This window comes from Artemia franciscana, chromosome 12, assembly GCF_032884065.1.
Source record: "Artemia franciscana chromosome 12, ASM3288406v1, whole genome shotgun sequence".
Taxonomy (NCBI): Eukaryota; Metazoa; Arthropoda; class Branchiopoda; order Anostraca; family Artemiidae; genus Artemia; species Artemia franciscana.
In genome coordinates, this window is record NC_088874.1 from 18,917,430 (window position 1) to 18,936,541 (window position 19,112).

A 19,112-nucleotide genomic window follows, 5' to 3' on the forward strand; every position below is an offset into this window, starting at 1 on the left:
TGCCCTTTCTGTATAGATCCATCTATTTTCCTGTGTTCAATTGATATTTCTATAGATTTGAAACTAGCTTGGTCATACGCTCCTTCTGTGTACGCCATATCGATTAGAGTACAGTTGTTTGTGGAGCATCCGATTTAAGAATCTATTTTGTTTTTAGAAATCAAATATTTGATCTCTAAATTACTAATCGGGTGTAAATGTATTAATCGCTCCATCATTTTCAATTGAAAGGATTCTAGTTTGATCAACCTGCAAGAATTGGGATTTGAATAATCATGTTTCCAAGCTTAGATATAAGACATCTCTTGCTTCAGCAACATCTTGTGAACATAGCCTAAAGTTAGACTCCGCTTAGAAATAGATATGTAATTTTTCCAACCTTTTTTGAAGCATGATTCGATATCAGCACCAGGGACTTTAAAAGGTTCAAAATCATCCACAGCTTTTTGACTCAGTCTTCTCTTATTATCTGAAATACCAGCCTGTCCTCTAAATTGAGGTTAATTTTGTTAGCTGGCTGTTTTTTCATGGGCATTTACATGTGTCTCAGGCACGTACTTAGGGGTTTCTTCTGGGGTCATTGCGAGAGTGCTATCTGTCCTCAATACGTTCCACAAGTGGTCCCCGTGTCCTTCTTGTAACTATGTTTTTCAGAAAGTCTCAAAAAGTTCATTTTACTTTCCTTATTTCTTTTGAAGAAATATAAAACCTTCTGAATATACATCGTAGTCTCCAGAAGGCAATTGTTGGGTGGAATTTCTTAGTAGCCTTCTAGTTAGTTTTTTTTTGCTTTGACTCAATACTGACTTCTACTAACTATTTGCGTCCCATACTCCATTGGTGTCAGGGGCCTGCTTGATCTTGAGCACTTTTCATGCTTTCTATAAGACTGTCCGCCTCCTTAAGTCCCTGCTCAGATCTCCTGGAATACAGCGCAAATTATCAAGCTTTTCGGTTAATCCTTGGTAATAAGTGAAGGCCTATTCACAATAAGATTTTACTAATATGGAGATTTAGCAAGCACTAATTTGAAACAAACAGACTTGTCATAGAGCTTTTTATTAGCTTAAATTAGCGCCAGTTGTATCTTGGTACTAATAAAATCTTATTGTGTATATGACATGACCAATTTGTATATATATATATATATATATATATATATATATATATATATATATATATATATATATATATATATATTAATATAAATATATATATATGTATATATATATATATATATATATATATATATATATATATATTGTTTTTTCTTTCTTTCGTTTTTTTTACTGTTGAGATGCAAAGACATTAAATTTTATGATTCAGTGGTCTGAGAATGATGGAAAATTCTTCACATACTGTTTCTGAACCAATCTTTCATGCTGGGAAGAAACCGTTGTTAATTCCAAGACCTATTTCCCAGCAAGGTATGCCTGGAGCTTGTATTCCCTTTCTTTTACATTGGAAGTTCCTCATAGCGTGTCTTGTGCGTTTTTTCACTGATTATGCTCTTTCATTCTAAGAATATACTTGGAGCTACAACATACCCAGAACAGTAATTTGATAATATCCAAGGGTCTAAGTCTTTAGAATGATAAATAGATGAAAAGGGTGCCTACCTCGTTATGTGTGTGGATTTCGGTTTCTTTGACCTTACCCGTGACTTCTTCGCAATGGTTCGTTAAAAAAGTTTCTGGCCATTTTTGAACCCTATTTTCAAATAATGGTTTATAGCTGATCAAGAAAAATAAATATTAGACCCTGATCAAAAGAATTATATTGGACGAAAAAAGATCAGGTAAAAACCTAATTTTTGAGTATTATTAATAAAGCACTTTCATATTTTAGCGGGTATTAAAACCCAACTTGCGGTACTTTGTTGAAGAAGGAAGTCAAATCAGGTTTGGAACTGTCAGAGCAAGGATCATTCTAAGAACCCAAGACCTAAACGTGAGTAATAATTACACTTTAAATTGGCTTAAAGATGCTTTTATGAGCTCCTAAAGTCAGATTAAGGGTAATCAAGCAGTTTAAGTTCCAGTTCCAGTTCCAAAAATTGTAGGGAGGTATATGGACTAACAACAAGTCCTTTCACCTCTTTGACTTCTTCTTCAGAAAAACTAGCTACTGGAAGCGCTATTCTGCTCCAGTCTGCGAACAATGGATATATACGATTATGAACAATAATAAACTGTTATTGATTGTGGGAAGTGCGAGTACCTGAGCTACCTGTCCCCAGCAGTTTAAGGCACTAGGTCGGCCGGTACCAATACGGCTCTTCCTACTCATTCCCGCTCTCTTCTGCACAATCAAAAACTATGGATAAATTGCGTCCCATTAAAAATTGACTTCTTCAAGCTTTAATCCTTATTAAACAATATTTCTCTTCTTTAAGGTATCAATTGCTGCCTTAAATATCTTACGATCAATTTCCCATGGCAGGTTAGAATCCAGGATAGCTGTATAAGTATTTGGAATCTTAGCCAAGGAGCAGAAACGCTTAAGAGCAACAGTCTCCTCACTCTGAGCCTGGCAATCAAATAAAATATGCTGGATTGTTTCCTCTGTTGAAAAGCAGATTCGGCATAAAGGGGAATGATGTAGCTTCCAATTAAATAACAAGCTATTTAGAAGTAGGGCACTTGATTTCAGTCGGTAATATAGCACTGTATTTAATCTTGTATGAAATGGAGATAACATTAATGTACTGTGATTAAATTTGGATCTTTGCCTGATAATATCTCGTGAATTGAGGTCAGAGGAAGGACTAGGAGATAACATGGAAGCCTTTGCTGCTAGAGAATCAGCCATATCATTATATTTTATACCTTTATGACTAGGAACATGTTGAAAATAAACTTCATTTTCCTTGATCTTAAGATTAAGAAGTTGTCTTCTAATATTATATAAATCTTTGTCATTAGCAATTCTATTAATATTTTGGATCAGTAATAATGCTGATTTAGAGTCAGAGAGACAGAGTATATTTTCAGATTCAATGTTATAATTTATAAGAGCATCCAAGGCCAGGCGGATGGCACATAATTCAGCAGACAGGATAGAAGATCCCAATGGGAGAGGAGAATAAATATTCAAATTCAGGGATGGGATACATGCTCCTGCTCCAGCTCTTTCCCTCTGGACGGATCCATCAGTATATATTTTTCTATAGTTGGGGTAAGCCTTTGAGATGTGTTCAGCCAAAATAGTCTGGATCTCATAATTAGGAATCAAATCTTTACTAATAGAGATAAGTTCTACTTGACAGCTTGGAGGACTCATTTCCCATGGGGGGGACTCAGTAAAGGGATATGCATGAAGCGACTGTTGATTCCAGTTTGGGACCTCCAGTTGAAACTGATTCCATGATAAATGGGCATTGGGACAGGCTGACTTCTCAGCAAAGGTATGTGCATATACAGCATGCTTGGCTCCATAAGCCTGGATTTGCGAGAAATACTTTATCCTTAGACTAGATGCTCTTTCACTTAGGGACACCAATCCCGACAGTGTTCTTAACTTTGACAGAGGAGTATGCTTATGCACACCCAAAGCTATTCGAATAGCAGAATTTTGTAAAGATTCAAGGATTTTGAATGAGGATGGGGGACGAGCTGAAAATATTTGAATCCCATATTCTATATTTGAACGAATATATAATTTGTAAAAATCCAAAATAATCTTTGGGTGACATCCCCACTTACTTCCAGCAAGTCTTTTTAGAATACAAAGTCTCTGAATAATCAGAGATTTCAAAGAATTAATATGTTCATGCCACTGCATTTTAGAATCCATTAATAAACCAAGTAACTTCACTGAATTGCAATATGGGATCTCCCTTGAGAAAATTGTCAGTGGATTAGGAGGATCTAGAGTACCATTAGTAAATATAATGGCTTTAGTTTTACTGATTGATATTGGAAAGCCAAATGCTAAAGAGAATCTCTGGACTAGACTTATATCATGTTGAATAAGGCTTTGAAGAAGGCTAATATCCCTTCCTGACTTCCAAATGATCAAATCATCTGCATAAAGGCCAAATGATGCATGAGATACTTGAAATTCAGAAACATACAAGTTGAATAGAAGAGGACTCAATATTGCACCTTGAGTAAGTCCTCTCGTAATGGGGCATTGCTCACTTCTAGACTGATTTACTTGAACGTAAAAATATCTATCAGTTAGAAAAGACTTTATAAAACTTATGAAAGGATACGGGAAGTCAAGATTTATTAGGATTTCCAATAATTTATTGTGGACTACATTTCCATAGGCATTCGACCAGTCAAACAGAACAGCCATTGTGACATGTCTTTTTTTGAGGGAGTTACAAACATCAGTTTCTAGCCGGGTAATGTTATCTAAAGAGCTATGTCCTTTTCTGAAACCTGTTTGTTCACTAGGAAAGAGATTGTTGACTTCAGGAAACCACTCAATTCTTGATAAGACAAGCCTTTCCAGAACTTTACTAAAGGAAGGTAATACTGATATAGTAAGTAAGATATAGTAAGTAATACTGATCAAGTAAGACTTGAGATCATTAGATGAATAAGAAGGTTTTAAAGCTGGGAATACCTGAGCAATCTTCCAGGCATCTGGGAACTTTTGACTTGACCAAATAAGATTATAAAGACTTAAGAGGGCTGTATGAAACACCTTTGGGGACTCAAGAATCCACTTCATATAAATACCGTCATAACCTGGGGAAGACTTGATGTTAAGAGAATTAAGTGCTACACAAAATTCATCTTGGGAAAAAGGTTTCATCAGAGTACCCTTATAAGAACAGGTAAGAGGGAGATTACAAAAAGGAGGTCGGCTGGGATGAAAGTCTGAGCAATCATTTTTAAAAACATTGGTAAACAGATCTGCCTTCTTTTTATCTGATACAATTGGATATCCATCCTGAATGATATCATATCTACGGTCATCATTAGGCTGCTTTCCACTATTTAGTTGGCTAATGAAATTATGGACCTTTGAAATTGGGGTTCTAAAACTGATACTTGAGCTGAAATTCAGCCATGTACTCTGTTTAGCTCTCCTACAAATTAGTTTCACCTTAGCACATGACTGCTTATAAAAGATTGCTGTTGACTGAGATGGGTGCTTTTGAAACATTTTACGAGCCTTTCTTTTTGCCAGAACTGCAACCCTACACTCATCATTCCACCAATTCTTGGGTCTTTTGGAGCCATTGTAAAAACGTACCCTAGTCATTGGAATTGCCGATTTAGCTGACTCCAGCAGGATTGATCTCAAATTAGACTCAATGGCATTAATATCATAATTAGGAGAAACAAAGGAAAAATCTACTTCATTTAATATCTCACGAAAAAGGGACCAATTACCTTTGGAGTTGATAAATGTAGGGACGTAGGGTTTGGGAGTGTAGCATAAATCTTGAAATGATGTAAGAATTGCACAATGATCAGATTGGAGAGACGACACCTTTACCATCTGAACTAAATCATAATATGAAGAAGGACCTAGAAGCAAATCTATAGTTGAGAAAGAGTTAGAAGAAATATTATACCTGGTCTGAAAGTCAAATGGAGTGAAAATCAAGGTGTCAGGAAAATTGGACAATATGTACTCTATTCCTCTTCCTGCTTTGTTGCTACCTGCTGAATGTTCCCAGAGAGGACTGTGGGCATTAAAATCACCAAAAATAAAGGTATTATTACCTGATAATTCTGTTTCCAAGATACCTTGGATGTCCTTACTCCCACATGGATTATAAAAGGATTTTATGGCAAGATGGTTACCATTAGCTAAGGTAATTAATATGCCTACAACATCTATTTCATCCCTGTAGATAGTTAAGGGTTGAGGGGAGTGTTGGATTGAATCATGAACAAAAATTGCCACACCCCCTCCCTTTCTGTTAGTTGACCTATCCTTCCTGTAGCACTTGTACCCAGGCATTTTGATTTTCTTGTACTGATGAAGATTAGTCTCTTGTAGACAAATAATTCCTATTCTCTTATCATTTGCACATTGGATAAGATCAGCAAGTTTATTTGAATTTAAAGAGACGCAATTCCATTGTAGGATCTGCAGCTTAGTTAACATAGGAAGGGTTGAATAGGTGACATGCATGATATTTTGAGAGAATGGATGATAATTCTGTTCCTATTTCATTGAAAATAGAATTGGAAAAGTAGTATTCTGCAATTTCTTTTGTTATACTGGCTTTTTTATCTTTAGCCATATTTGATTGTAATATTAGGTCCACTGATGCAACATATTTAATTAAATTAGTAATATGAGGTCCAACTCTATCTTGCATAGTTATGGCTTGAGTGGAAATATTAGGAAAAGCTGCCACTCTTTCAGACCAAGATTTAGGCTTAGTTTTAGGATTGTTGAGGGATGGGCTAGCTTCAGCCACCTTGGGATGCTCCTTAGCCAATGGAGGGTAAGAAGTCTCAGTAGGAGGTATGAGTGCCTGATTTGGGTGGTTCTTGTGGACCTGTAGCCAGGGTTTTTGAGGAAGGGCTAAATTCCCTTCTTTCGCCTCATTACCTCTTGGACCTGATGGTACTTTGGACCGCTTGGCCAGCTCCATTGCAGCTATTGGGAAAGGAACATTTTCTTGAAGAGCAATCTTTAAAACTTTAGCTCGTTGAACATATTTAGGACATGAATTGTGATCTGTTGATTGATGTCTACCATCACAGTTTGTACATTTAGGCACTTCAGTGCATCTACTTTCTGTAGACAGGGAGTGATTACCAAGGCAATTAGGGCACCCTGGCACAGAAGAAGAACAATACTTAGATGAGTGACCAAGCTTAAAACATTTTGAGCATTGAAGAGGTTTTTCTTGGTATATTTTATGAGCTTTTTGCTGACCAAAAAGGAATACTGAGTCAAATTGGGAACTAGCAGGTAAGATAAAGAGGACACTCTTACTACTTCTTGTTCCCTTAGAATCTAGTTTGCCCATACGATGAACATCCCGAACCTCCAGCATTTCCCCCTTATTGTTCATAAGGCCATCTTTCAAGTCGTCATTTGACAGTTCCAATGGTATGTTGTACAGCACTATTTTCTGAGAATTTTTCAGGGTTGGTTTCCACCATTCAGGTGTAACAGGGATATTGCCAATTTTATTTAGGCTAAGGGCTTTGTAGGCTTCATTTCTGTCTAGAAACATAACCATTAGTGAACCATCTCTGTTCACATTCACAGTGAAGCTGCATCTAAAAGTTTTGAAAAGATTCATTCTAATGTTAGTAATATTTTTGATAGAGAAGGATTGATCTTTTACTGTTGGAGCAAAAAGGATAATGGATTTGTCCTTTATCTCCACAGCTGGATTTGGGTTTGAGAGTCCCATTATTTCAGGAGGACTCATAGAAGGTTTTTTTCGTTTCTGTTTTCTGCCTACTGTCTGAAAATCCTCATTTAGCAGGTTGTCAGTTTCAGAGATTGGTGGCTCAGAGACAGTAATCATGGTTTCATTCAGGCTATCATCATTGGATATTGGAGATACAACAATAGGAATATCAGCTTCTGATAACCAATTAGATGCTTGGCCCCCTTCCCTGAGGGGGCTAGAAGTGTTAGGAAACATTGGGTTCAGGAAAGGGAAATTCCAGAAACTCTAACCACGCAATAGATTTATATGAAAAGGCAAAATAATACTTCTCAAAACAAAAGGAGTAGCAAGAGCTTTACTTCCTTTCACTCAGAAAATAAATGAAATCAATAATATAAATTTTTCATCAATTGATTTCTTCTTTTTTCTTCACTTTTTCAGCGTGTCAGAGATTTTCTGGTGCATTAGAAAGTTGAAATTAGGTCCGACTACTATACAAAATTAACCCAGCGGCGGGTCCCCGACACTCGGCACGCGGCAGGCTTCTATATATGGATTCTCTTTGTCGCTTGTCTTCTAGCCACAGATAATTTGAAATAATTTGCTGTCTTTTCATACTGCTGTTCTTTTCACAGATATTTGATTATCAAAGCAACCCGATTTCTAACAACGATATATGCTAAGCTTCAAACTTTTCGTTTTCTTTTTTAAGGTTTTTGAATTGTTGTAATCCCTTGTTAAAATAGATACAAATATTTTTTGTAATTACCATTTCAAAGATATTTGATTATTAAAGCAAGTCCAATTTCTAACAACGATTTCTACTAAGCTTCAAACTTCTAGTTATATTTTTTAAGGTTTCTGAATTGTAGTAATCGCTTGTTAAAATATATACAAATATTTTTATGTCCTCATTTTATGTCTTTATAATGTCTTTATTTAATGTCCAAAATTTAATGTCTTCACATTGCACCTGTTCAAAGATATTGAATTATTGAAGCTAGTCTGATTTATAACAAAAATATGCACTAAGCTTCAAACTTTTGGTTTTCGTTTTTAAGGATTTTGAATTATTGTTACTGAATTATTTGAGTTACTTCAATGAGAATCAAAGAGCAACTGAGGAAAAATTATGAAAATTTTCATAATTTTGCTGAAGACGCCTTGTTTGGATACAGGCGAAATATCCGCGTTGTTTTAGTCTTTCAATTCTACTGGCCGTCGTCTCGTTTGAAGTTTCTTTTTGTAGAGTTTTATCTCTCTTGGTTGTTTATAGTGGAATTTAATTCAGTGAATATTTCAGCCCTATGTCCAAGGGCTGTCTTCACCACAACACCAACATATAAACTAAAAATGTTTTTAAAGAAAACTTTTTAGAACATCCACTTTTAATTTACTTCACTTCACTTGATTTTCACTTGATTCACTTCACTTTAATTTACTTCACTTGTCAATTTACTTCAATGAAGTTCAACCAGGACTGATATATAGAATGATGTGAGGTGATAAACTCATTCAAAAGAAATAAATAATAAAATACAAGCTATCAAAGCTAATCTTGCTTTTTCGGCAGCTAGCCTAAAAGGCCTTTTTATAAAGGCCTCGATGCTATTGTAAATTGGTTTAGTAAAATATGTTGTTTGAGTATATTTAGTATATTTTTAGTATATATTAGTATATTTAGTAAAAAACTTCATTTTTAGTTAAGTTTGAGCATAAAGAATTTAGTGAATATTCCCCTAAGTCCCTATTTAAAGAGATATTGTTATTTATTTTGAGGCTAATTTCGATTGATTCGCGAACCATCTGTTTTTTCCCAAATCATTACTAATTAGAGAAGATTTTTCAAGAAGTATTGTGTGGATAATAAAGTATATGGCAAGCTAAAGCAGAATTTTCTGCTTCACCCGAAAAATCACAACAAGATTAAAAAATATTTGCACAAAAAATAATCTGTATGTAGTTTTTACTAATGATTTTAAAATAACAGATTATATTCTAGGGCTTATCAGGAGCCTAGCATTGTGAAATATCTTTGATTTTACGGGAATGTCTTTTTAGTCTACGGTTAATTGTATTACTGACAAAAGGAGGGTGGTATATAATCTATATATAATCTATCAAATACAATCTATCTTGATGGAACTTTAGTTATATGAATCTTCGATAAATAACCCTACTCATACTCCAAGATTCACTTCTGAACCGGCTGTTGTTGATCTGTCCTCTAGAACGCTTGAACCATCGGAAATTCAAACTCTCGAAAAAGGTCCAAAATTCTCTTTTCTTTCAAAACAAGTTCATGTGGCAGATTTAATTTCCTTTAAGTATTTTCTTGTAATTCTTATCTCATTCAAGTCCATTCGACTTTTCGTTTGTGATTAACCTGATTGTCAATAAGCCAAGCTTTTTGCAACCTATCATGCGTAAAACGTGACGTAACCTTGCTAACCTGAAAACTTTGCTAAAAAGATGAACGACGGACTTAAGAATTTGGTTGACTCATATTCGCGAACCTAAGCGATGATGCATTTCTGTACTTTTGACTGAAGATCGAAATTTTAAGTCAAGAAAATTTGGGTTTGATTAGAAACTCACCAATTTTTCAGTTATGAGGCTTTTTATGGCAATTTCGGGAGTAATATCTCAAGCTGAAATCTTAGAAAATACGAGAGAATTCGAATACAAAAATAAAAATCTTTATTTAAAAAAGCATTACTAATATTGATTATGTTTTTATCAGATTTCAATAGACCGATTCAATTTACCAGAGTTCCTGTAACTGGAAAATCTAAGATTATGTACACGCAAGGCTAATATACGCCCGATCTAGTACAATCCTGCAAGCTATAACAACCATATTAATAAATTAAAGGCTTCAAAACTAATGTGTGAATCAATCTTTTAGGAAAGTCCCAATCGACCAGAAGATTTGGAAGAACTTCCTGATATTACAAGTGGTCAAAGAAGAAATGCCGCCAGCACTCCAAGCAATACCGGTACGATTCTGGCACTAGAAACCCCTGACATTCGGCCGAGGTAAATACTCAATGTCAGTTTTTGAGTGTCTCAGCCTTCAAATCGATACGCTTCGTAAACCCAGCAACGGGGAAAAAAACTTAGAAAGAAAATTCAATAATGGCTTAGATTACTAATGGTTTGGAAAATGGTTTACTAATGGGAAAATTCAATAATGGTTTAGATTATTTATATTATAAACGGCTCTTTTGTTTCAGCAGTTGTTCTTAAATAATTTGGAAAAAAAGTTAAAATTAATGTAAACAACAAGGTATTGAGAAGACCGACCCATTCCTCATACACGAGACAATTTCTGTTCATTTTAAAATTTGAATGTTGCTCCTTACTTTAGTTGAAAAAATTGTTTTTTATTCAATTATTTTTCAATAATGCTGAAAAATCCGCCTTTTCTCTCCATGAAAATCCTCCCCCCTGAGAAAATTCCCCCTTGGAAAGTTCCTCCCGAGCAAAATTCCCCTTCTCCCAGACAATTCTAGCCCCGCTGAAAATTCCCCCAGAAAATGTCTTCCAGACAATTCCACCTGGAAATTTTGAGCCAACTTTCGTTTAAAAAAGAGACTTGTTTTTCTTTTAATTCTAATCATCAAATCATGCCAGAAACCCTCCCAAAGTGGAAAATGTTTCCTGGAAATTTTCCCCTCCCAGTGTTTCAATGGATAGTTTCTCCCGCGTAAAATTCTCCCATAGAGAATCTCTCCCGTGAAAAATCCCTCCCACCGAGAAATCCCCCAGACAATTTCAACTCCTGTGAAAATTTTCCCTGGGCAATTTCCGCGGTATATATCCGCACGTAAAATGAAAGTGGTAAAGAGAAAGTAAGTCAAATAAGACGAATCTAGTATAAGAATTCTGGTAAAGTCCTCCGTGTATGGTTTCCCTTTGAAAGTTCATCCCGGAAACTTCCCTCCCCATGGAACAATCTCCTCTTGGAAAATCCCCACTGTAGAAAATTCCTCCCACAGAAAATTCACCCTCTCAACAAATGTCTGTTTACTTAACAATGACAAATGCTATATGTAGACACTAGACAAATTTCATAACTTACAACCTTTTCCCTGGAGACTTACAGGGCCGTGTCATCCCCGGAGACATGATTCCTTAACTTTTCGACTATGTTGATCAATATGGCTATCTTAAAATTTTTATCGGATGACTTTGTGAAAAAAGGAGCGTGGGAGGGGAAATCTAGCTGCCTCCCAATCGTTTTGGTCACAAAATGGGGAACCAGAACTTTAATTTCAGTTCAAGCAAGCGCTCTCTCGATCTTATATGACCACTGGTTCGATAAGATCACTCTGTCAAAAAGAAGAATAAATAAAAAATAAACACGCATCCGTGAGCTTTCTTCTGGCAAAAATTACGAAATTTCACATTTTTAGCTTTCAGATGAAAGCTAGAAACCCTTACAGTAAGGTTCTCTGATATGCCGAATCTGATGCTACGTTTTTTATTAAGATTCTCTGACTTTTCTGGGGCGTTTCCGCTCTCTCTCGAAAGTCATATACATTTTCTCAGTTTTCCATGGCTTTTGATGGGTACATGAGACTTGATGCATATTATATATCTAGAGTCAGCATTAAAGACAATTCACATGATGTACCTGTTCTTATGAAAATTCCGTGCTTTAGAGTTTTGGTTGCTATTTGGCCGAGCTGCTCCTTACTTACATTTTTTTTTCTTTTTTTTTACCACGAACTATGTGATTAACTGATCAGACTTGGAATCCACTCTCAGAAAGGGCGTTGGTGGCGGACATGGACATTAGTTTTATGACAAATTTCTAAAGGTACTTCTGAGACCCATATTACAAGACTTCCATGACTTGAGTGGATCATTTTATCTTGGAACTGAGGACCACCTGATGAATATCTGGACAGCCGTGACAGATGCAGCTGCTGACGAAGTGTACTTCGTATTTACTACAGAAACATCTTCATATAATCCCCACAAACTGGCTTGATTCTGTAGTGGCTGAATCACAATGACTATCGTGGTGTTTGTATCTGTTGACACAGATTCTAGTAAGGCCAAACCGATGTCTGTGGCTATTTCACTTTCAACTTGGAGAAGATAGTCAGGGGCGATATATAATTTCTTGAAACGCAAATTGAAGAATGTAGCAATCGTGACGAGTGTGATCTGAACAAGGCGTATAAGCCTAGAAGGTATTTTATCTAACCAAGACTTTCGGAGGTTCTCAGTGACATTTAAGAGTCCACCCGCACTAAACATAGTTTGCGAACAGGCTGGTGCCAACTTCCGGATACAGCTGTGCACGCTGTGTATCAGCATAGATGAGTCAATGAATTGAATACATTATTATTCTTCTCGTTCATTTACGAAACAATTTTCTCTGCCGGTAAATACAAGAAGAAAAATCTATATCGATATTTATGATTCGATATTCGATATCGATATTTGGTGCGATATATCGATATTCAATATTACCCAACAAAACTCCCAAGCCATTGATAGTGCGTAGGGTGTCGGATCGCTGTTTCAATTGTTGGATCTTTTTCACAGGATAGGTAGCAAACCGTGCCATGCAGAGAATGATTCCACTGTACTACCTTCGGGTTAAAAAAAAGTTCAGTACTCCGTATCCAATTTTTTTGGTTATGTCTGAATAATCACTCTTACCTGTTGCGATTCCTCTTACGAACGTACCCTGGGTAGCTCATTTATGTGCTTGAGTCATATTGACTTTAGTCTTTAATATATTGCTGTATGAATGATAATTTGTGTTATTCTTGCATGTATCCAATAAGCTATCTGATTCAAAGGTTTATGGTTGGTTAATCAGTTGATTGCGTTGGTTCACATGGAAGAGGGACTCAAATCAGTAAACAAGTAATTCTTTGACAGGCATTTGCCATGAAATCAGCCTTGCAGAATAAAGGCAGGCAGTCAACAATAGCTACTAAATTACATTCAGTACAGGACGAAAAATACTCAAACACATTGCTGAAATATTATTCCACATTTAAAAATAAAAGGTCGTCCTTAAACTGGGTCGGAAATTGAATTTTTACTAGATATGCTCCATTCTACTTTTTGGCTTCTATCAACGTAGAAAAATCAGTGAGCAGCCAGATTTATTTCAAAGTTTGTTTGGAAGTCTAGAAATATTTGATAGAGCTCGAACAAATCACAATCACATTCTAAAATTTCAGTTAACCCTGCCTGCTCTTCCATCCTTAGCAGATCCAGAACGGTACTCTTCTCATGTCGGAACTTTAGTTAGACACTTCTAGAGAAAGTAAATACGAACTCAGTGCTATGGTGAGCAAGAACAGAAAGTATTGGATTATGATTTAGATAAGTAGTTTAATTTATAATTAATATTTAATTCTCCAACCAAGTTGATAAGATCTTTATGGAGTGCACTATCTAATTTTATGGATTAATCCACACCTGAATGTATTTCCCCATGCCTCTTCCACCAATACCAAGACAACTACAAATAATTCTAAATAGGATGAGCTAGTTTGCTTTTTACGAAAAACAGCATGTTCTTTCTAATGTGAACTCTATATATGACATTTGCACCAAGAGATTAGCAACCAAGTGGAACTTATTAATTTATTTGTAAAGTGATTTGCCCATATTTTATTAAAAGAACATAATTAAATTAATGCACGAAAATAAAATTAATATTGGACATTAATCAATTAATCACTACAGCATGATTTTTTTTCACGCTAGTCGAGGACAAATGTCACTTACACACTGACTTGTGACGTCCGTTTAAAATACTTTTTTCTAGATTTTTTCCCCCATGATTGGGTTCTTGCTAATTAAACGAAACACTCCCAAGAAGTGAAGTTAGGTGATGAAATATAACCTTCATATAACTTTTAGTTTTTATGATAATATAATTTGGGCTATATATTTTCACATTTGGGGGAGTGGACAAAGTATTTGGACAGTGCCCCTGACGTAACCTAAACTACCCCCCCCCCCACTAACGTGCAAATATATAGCCCAAATTATACAAGTCCAATGCATTTTATCATCCGTTGCCTGTCTTTGCTGCTATGAAACTGGTTTTCTGGTCTAACCTAAGCGTAATTCTTGAGTGTGTCTCGTTCAATTAACGAATATCCATAATTGTTCTCGCACATCGAGATTAGCGCTTTGTCTAAAACTCTTAATCTAGGCATCATGTTTTCTTTTATAACCAGATTCTAGACTTTTAAGTCTTCATTATTCAGTACTATAAATTTTTCGTATTCTAGTAAGTTTAAGGATAACTCATTTGTTTTTAGTTGTAGTTGAGCCCTTTATTGTTTAAAGGTTCCAAACCGGGTGATTCACTGGTTTGGTAGACATATAGTTTTAAGCCTACAATCATCGTTTGTTTTAATATATTTTCTTTCAAAACGCAATGTCGGAGGTCGGAGATCGTGTTTAGGCAATGTTGACAAAAGATGGTCAGAGATGGAGCATAGACGCTATTTCAAATGGGCCGGAGGTCAATCGCTTTTTAGGTCATCGTTTTATGAAAAATTGTGACCATTTTAGAATACAACTCAACTTGGCTGTATATCAGTATGTTTGAAAAATTAAACCATACTGTAGGGAATGGCATAAACGAGTTCCTTTAATGTCTGACCAGATTCTTGAATTAATTATTGAAGGATGTATTTTTAAACTAGACAGTAGTCTAATATGTAAAAAATGGCTGATAAAAAAACTATGTCATTTCAGTGTGGTCCTGCGGGGCCCTGCAGGAAGTCTGTCCGGCCGCGCGGGGAAGTGACGACGTTTTGGAAAGTGCTAAATTGTACTGTTAAACTTAAAGATAATGTGGAAGCAACCTAACTAGGAGACTTCGCTTTTGTCGATATGTACTAGCATTGACTTGCTAAAGGGTGACGCATCTCCATTTATTTTTTTTATGGCCCTGTCAAGTAAAACAAACGGTCGTAGAAATCCGGAACAGCCTTTGCGCGAGTGTCATTGCTCATGAGATGTTAATAATTGTCGTTCTCGTTCTTATTGTACTAATATTTCCGTGTTGACCATTGTTTGCAATCATTCGTTTGGTGGTGTACGTGATCGTAAAGTCGGGTATAATGATTTTCTATGTTTCTTACATTAGTTGCCTCGTTAGGCTAGTGCTAATAAGCACTTAGTAAGCACTTCAATTTGCCTTCGTTTCATCAGGTCCATGTTACATCCTTTGTCTCCCTATGCAGAAAGAAGATTTACTGCATCTGGTAATAAGCTGTTTGCTTCTTTATGTGCATGTGCTCTGGTTTTAAGCCTTTAGTTCCTGATTCTGATGAACTCGTACTAGCCTATTGAAACTGGCTAAGTTATTTTTGTGTACTGTTTATTCTTCCTTTTTTTGTAATATGTAGTCTCTTTGATTGGATTACAGTATTGATTTGAAGTCTAGGCGTTTCATGCCTTGTTAAAATCAGAATCATGAAGAGATTTTCAACGTGTGTGACTAGGGGCCCTTGAGCCCTTAGTCCTCCAACACCATTCCCTGTATACTCCCACTTTACTCGTATAAACACTTTGAGTACATATGCCATAAAAGGTGTTCGATGTACATAAAATTTGTACTTACCAACTTTGAAATTATTGATAACAGATTTTAGGTTAGTTTTGTATTACACGAAGCTAAAAGCAAAAGCTCTGAAGTATGTATGTCAAAAATGGTTTTTGGTTTCCATCAACATTAGTATTTTATGATTTTTTCTCTTTAGCTTACTGGTTACAAATTTGAGGCTAACATGGCAATATAGGGCGTCCAAAACCAAAATATGTTCAGTTTTTATTGAGCGAAAGGTTGACATGTTGACCTAGTTGAAATCCAAGTCATGCAATGACTTCTAATCCATATGATTGAAATGATTTAAACTGATGCTCTCAATCAAGTGTCCTCAATCTTGTGCCAGACGCCCAACCTCTCCGCTTACCCATCCCCTTCAACTCCGTACATATAGACGTGTTATAAGTGTTTGAATCATGATCATTCAAGGAATTGTTTGAGAGTTATTTTAAATAACTAAATCTTCCGTTATTGACAGTCATGAAGATTGTATAACGACTGTTTCCAATTAAAACGTGTTTATCATGTGTTTCACAAAGGGTGTTTAGTTCCCACCAAAGTGGATATCTAAGGACATCATAGCTTCCTGGTTACAAATTTGAGGCTAACACTACAATACAAAAACGCAAAATCATAACATATTAAGCAAATAATTCGTAAATAGTATTTTGCTTCAACAAAGGCCCGTTATTCAGGATTTATGAGGCTGTTGACCGGTGGCATAATTTTGTCAAAATCGTGGGGGAGGGAATGGAGCCATTTTTTTTTATAGCACGTGAAAATGACAGTGAAGACTAAAAAATGAGCCATATAGTACCATAAAGGTAAAGATATACTAAAGAAAATTGACCCGTTTCTGTGGATGCTTGAATTATGCAGGCTTATAGTAGTTTTGGCAAGATTTTTGCAGAAACTGAGTTTCACCTGGGGGAACTGGGGTGGGGGGGGGGGGGTCAAATCAAGTTGTGGGAGGACAGTTGTCCCCTCCTGCCCGTAGAAAATTACGCTCCTGGTGTTGACGTCAGATCTCATGCTGCTGTTACTCCCTCTGCAATGGACCCGACAAAGATTGTCGATTGGTATTCAGGAAGGTCAAAGTGGGATCTTTGAAACTGCACCCATCCACAGCCCTATACACCCAACTTTGCAGATATAGGTATATTCTGCCTCTTTTAACTCATGATTATTCACAATCTATTTAAGGGCTATTCCTAATTGATTAAATCCGAATCATCAAGAATGTGAATCAAGTAAGACACGCAGTGTGACTTCCCCAATAAAAGAACATGGCTCAGATTTCTGAGATGGCGTTTAGTTTTCGTCGGAATTGATATTTAAGGGTTCAGGATTGATTACGAACCTATTGCAATATCCAAGTGCAAAGTCAAATCTTCTGAATTATTTATCACAATTGGGTTTTGAATTATGTCAAATTTGGCATTTAAGGATTTATTAGCTTGCTGATTAAATCTGAGACTAATATTGCAACATACACATCGAAAGTTAAAATACATTACGTGTATATTTGACAAGTGGCAGAAATCACTTTGATTGAAGCAAGGGTCATGAATTTCAGTTGGCAAGAACTGTGAAGACTGACACATGACCGTTCAGGGGTTATCTAGATAATGGTCCTAAGTGATTAAATGTCAATCGTGAAAAGCCCTGAGATCACAGTTTGACTGTCCAAAACAAAATGTTTCTTGTACTTGTTTCACAAATGATGTTTGACTCTCACCGAATTTGGTATTTAAGGATCTAGATTGACTACCAATCTTAGGCTAATGTTGCAGTATGCGTAGGATTATAAAATCCAAAACAGTCAGCATTTATTTTACAAACAGTATCTGATTTGCATGAAGTTGACATTTAAGGATTTCCGAGATTGCCAATTATAAGTCTGAGGATAACGTTACAACGTTAAATTTTAGAATCATTGTGGGGATACTACAATAACTATGTTCATAAAAAAGGAACAAAGATTAAATAAAAAAAAAAACACTATCCAAAAATGTAACAAACGGATTTTAACTATGACTAGCACAAATTACTTTGAATGAAGAAAGAAACCGAAAACGAGTTACAATTAACAATCGGAATGAAACGAACAGAATTAACCTCGACTAAAGGTAAAAGAATATTTCTTAGGTATTATTTGTTTCTGTCGATGTAAGTCTAGGATGTTTGCATAATTATGGCCAAAAAAATGTTATATGTCGGAAGGATTGGAGATTTTTTTTAGATTTGTATCCTATTTATCCCTCCTCCCTGGCTCGGGTACAGTTTTTTATGTCTAGATGTCAATAATGTTTATATCAATCTGTCAATAGAAAAACAGAGTTATTCAAACTCTAGCATTCGATTATGTTGAGCTAAAAAGCAAGAATAAGGGAATCAAACGAAGTCATTGGCCCATATACGCTAGAGCTAGGCTAATAAAAACAAATATCGGGTACGACATAACACGAATGAATCAGGTAATATCTAAATTAAACCAAAAGACTATAAAAAAAGAAAAAAGGGCAAGCCGAGCGTTCCCCATCTAAATACAATGGATAAACATCGTTTAACTAATAAGATAGAAAAGACCAGTCTGTAAGGGAAAAAAAAAAAAACAAGAACTAAACTCAAATCTTTTGTTTCTGTTTCTGTTCTCTCTTCATTTTGAGATAATTTCCAAATTAGACCAAACTTTTTTCATATATATATATATATATATATATATATATATATATATATATATATATATATATATATATATATATATATATATATATATATATATATATATATATATATATATATATATATATATATTTCTTTTCTTTTATCAGACAGCATCATTACAAAACAATGCAGCGAAACCAAAACTCATGAAAGGATATTGTTCTGTTTAGTCGTTTTCAAAAAATAACAACCTAGAAAATTAGTGTTTATCTTTTTATGAAGAAATCCGGAAGTACATTCGTTTTTGTTTTTTTTTTTATTATTCCATTTTTGCATATGTGCACTTTAATTGTTGAGACTAATTGAACAATACAAACTAACAAAGATATGTGAAGAAGGGAGTCATATGGAACGCAAGAATGTAAAATTTGATTGCATTCTAGAAATAGCTTTTTCGTAACACTTTCGTAATGCTTGGATTTCTCTTTGTTGAGATGTTTTTATTTATATGCT

At 35.4% G+C, this 19,112-nt stretch overlaps 1 protein-coding gene across 1 annotated transcript in view; it reads left to right on the top strand.

Annotated features, from left to right (window-relative positions):
• LOC136033805 (uncharacterized) overlaps positions 1–19,112 on the top strand; it is a 61,588-nt gene that overhangs the window by 18,185 nt on the left and 24,291 nt on the right. Inside the window, exons 4-5 of the mRNA XM_065714718.1 lie at positions 1,849–1,950; positions 10,236–10,366. Coding sequence (XP_065570790.1) covers positions 1,849–1,950; positions 10,236–10,366 — 233 coding nt within the window. The remainder of the gene's footprint in view (positions 1–1,848; positions 1,951–10,235; positions 10,367–19,112) is intronic.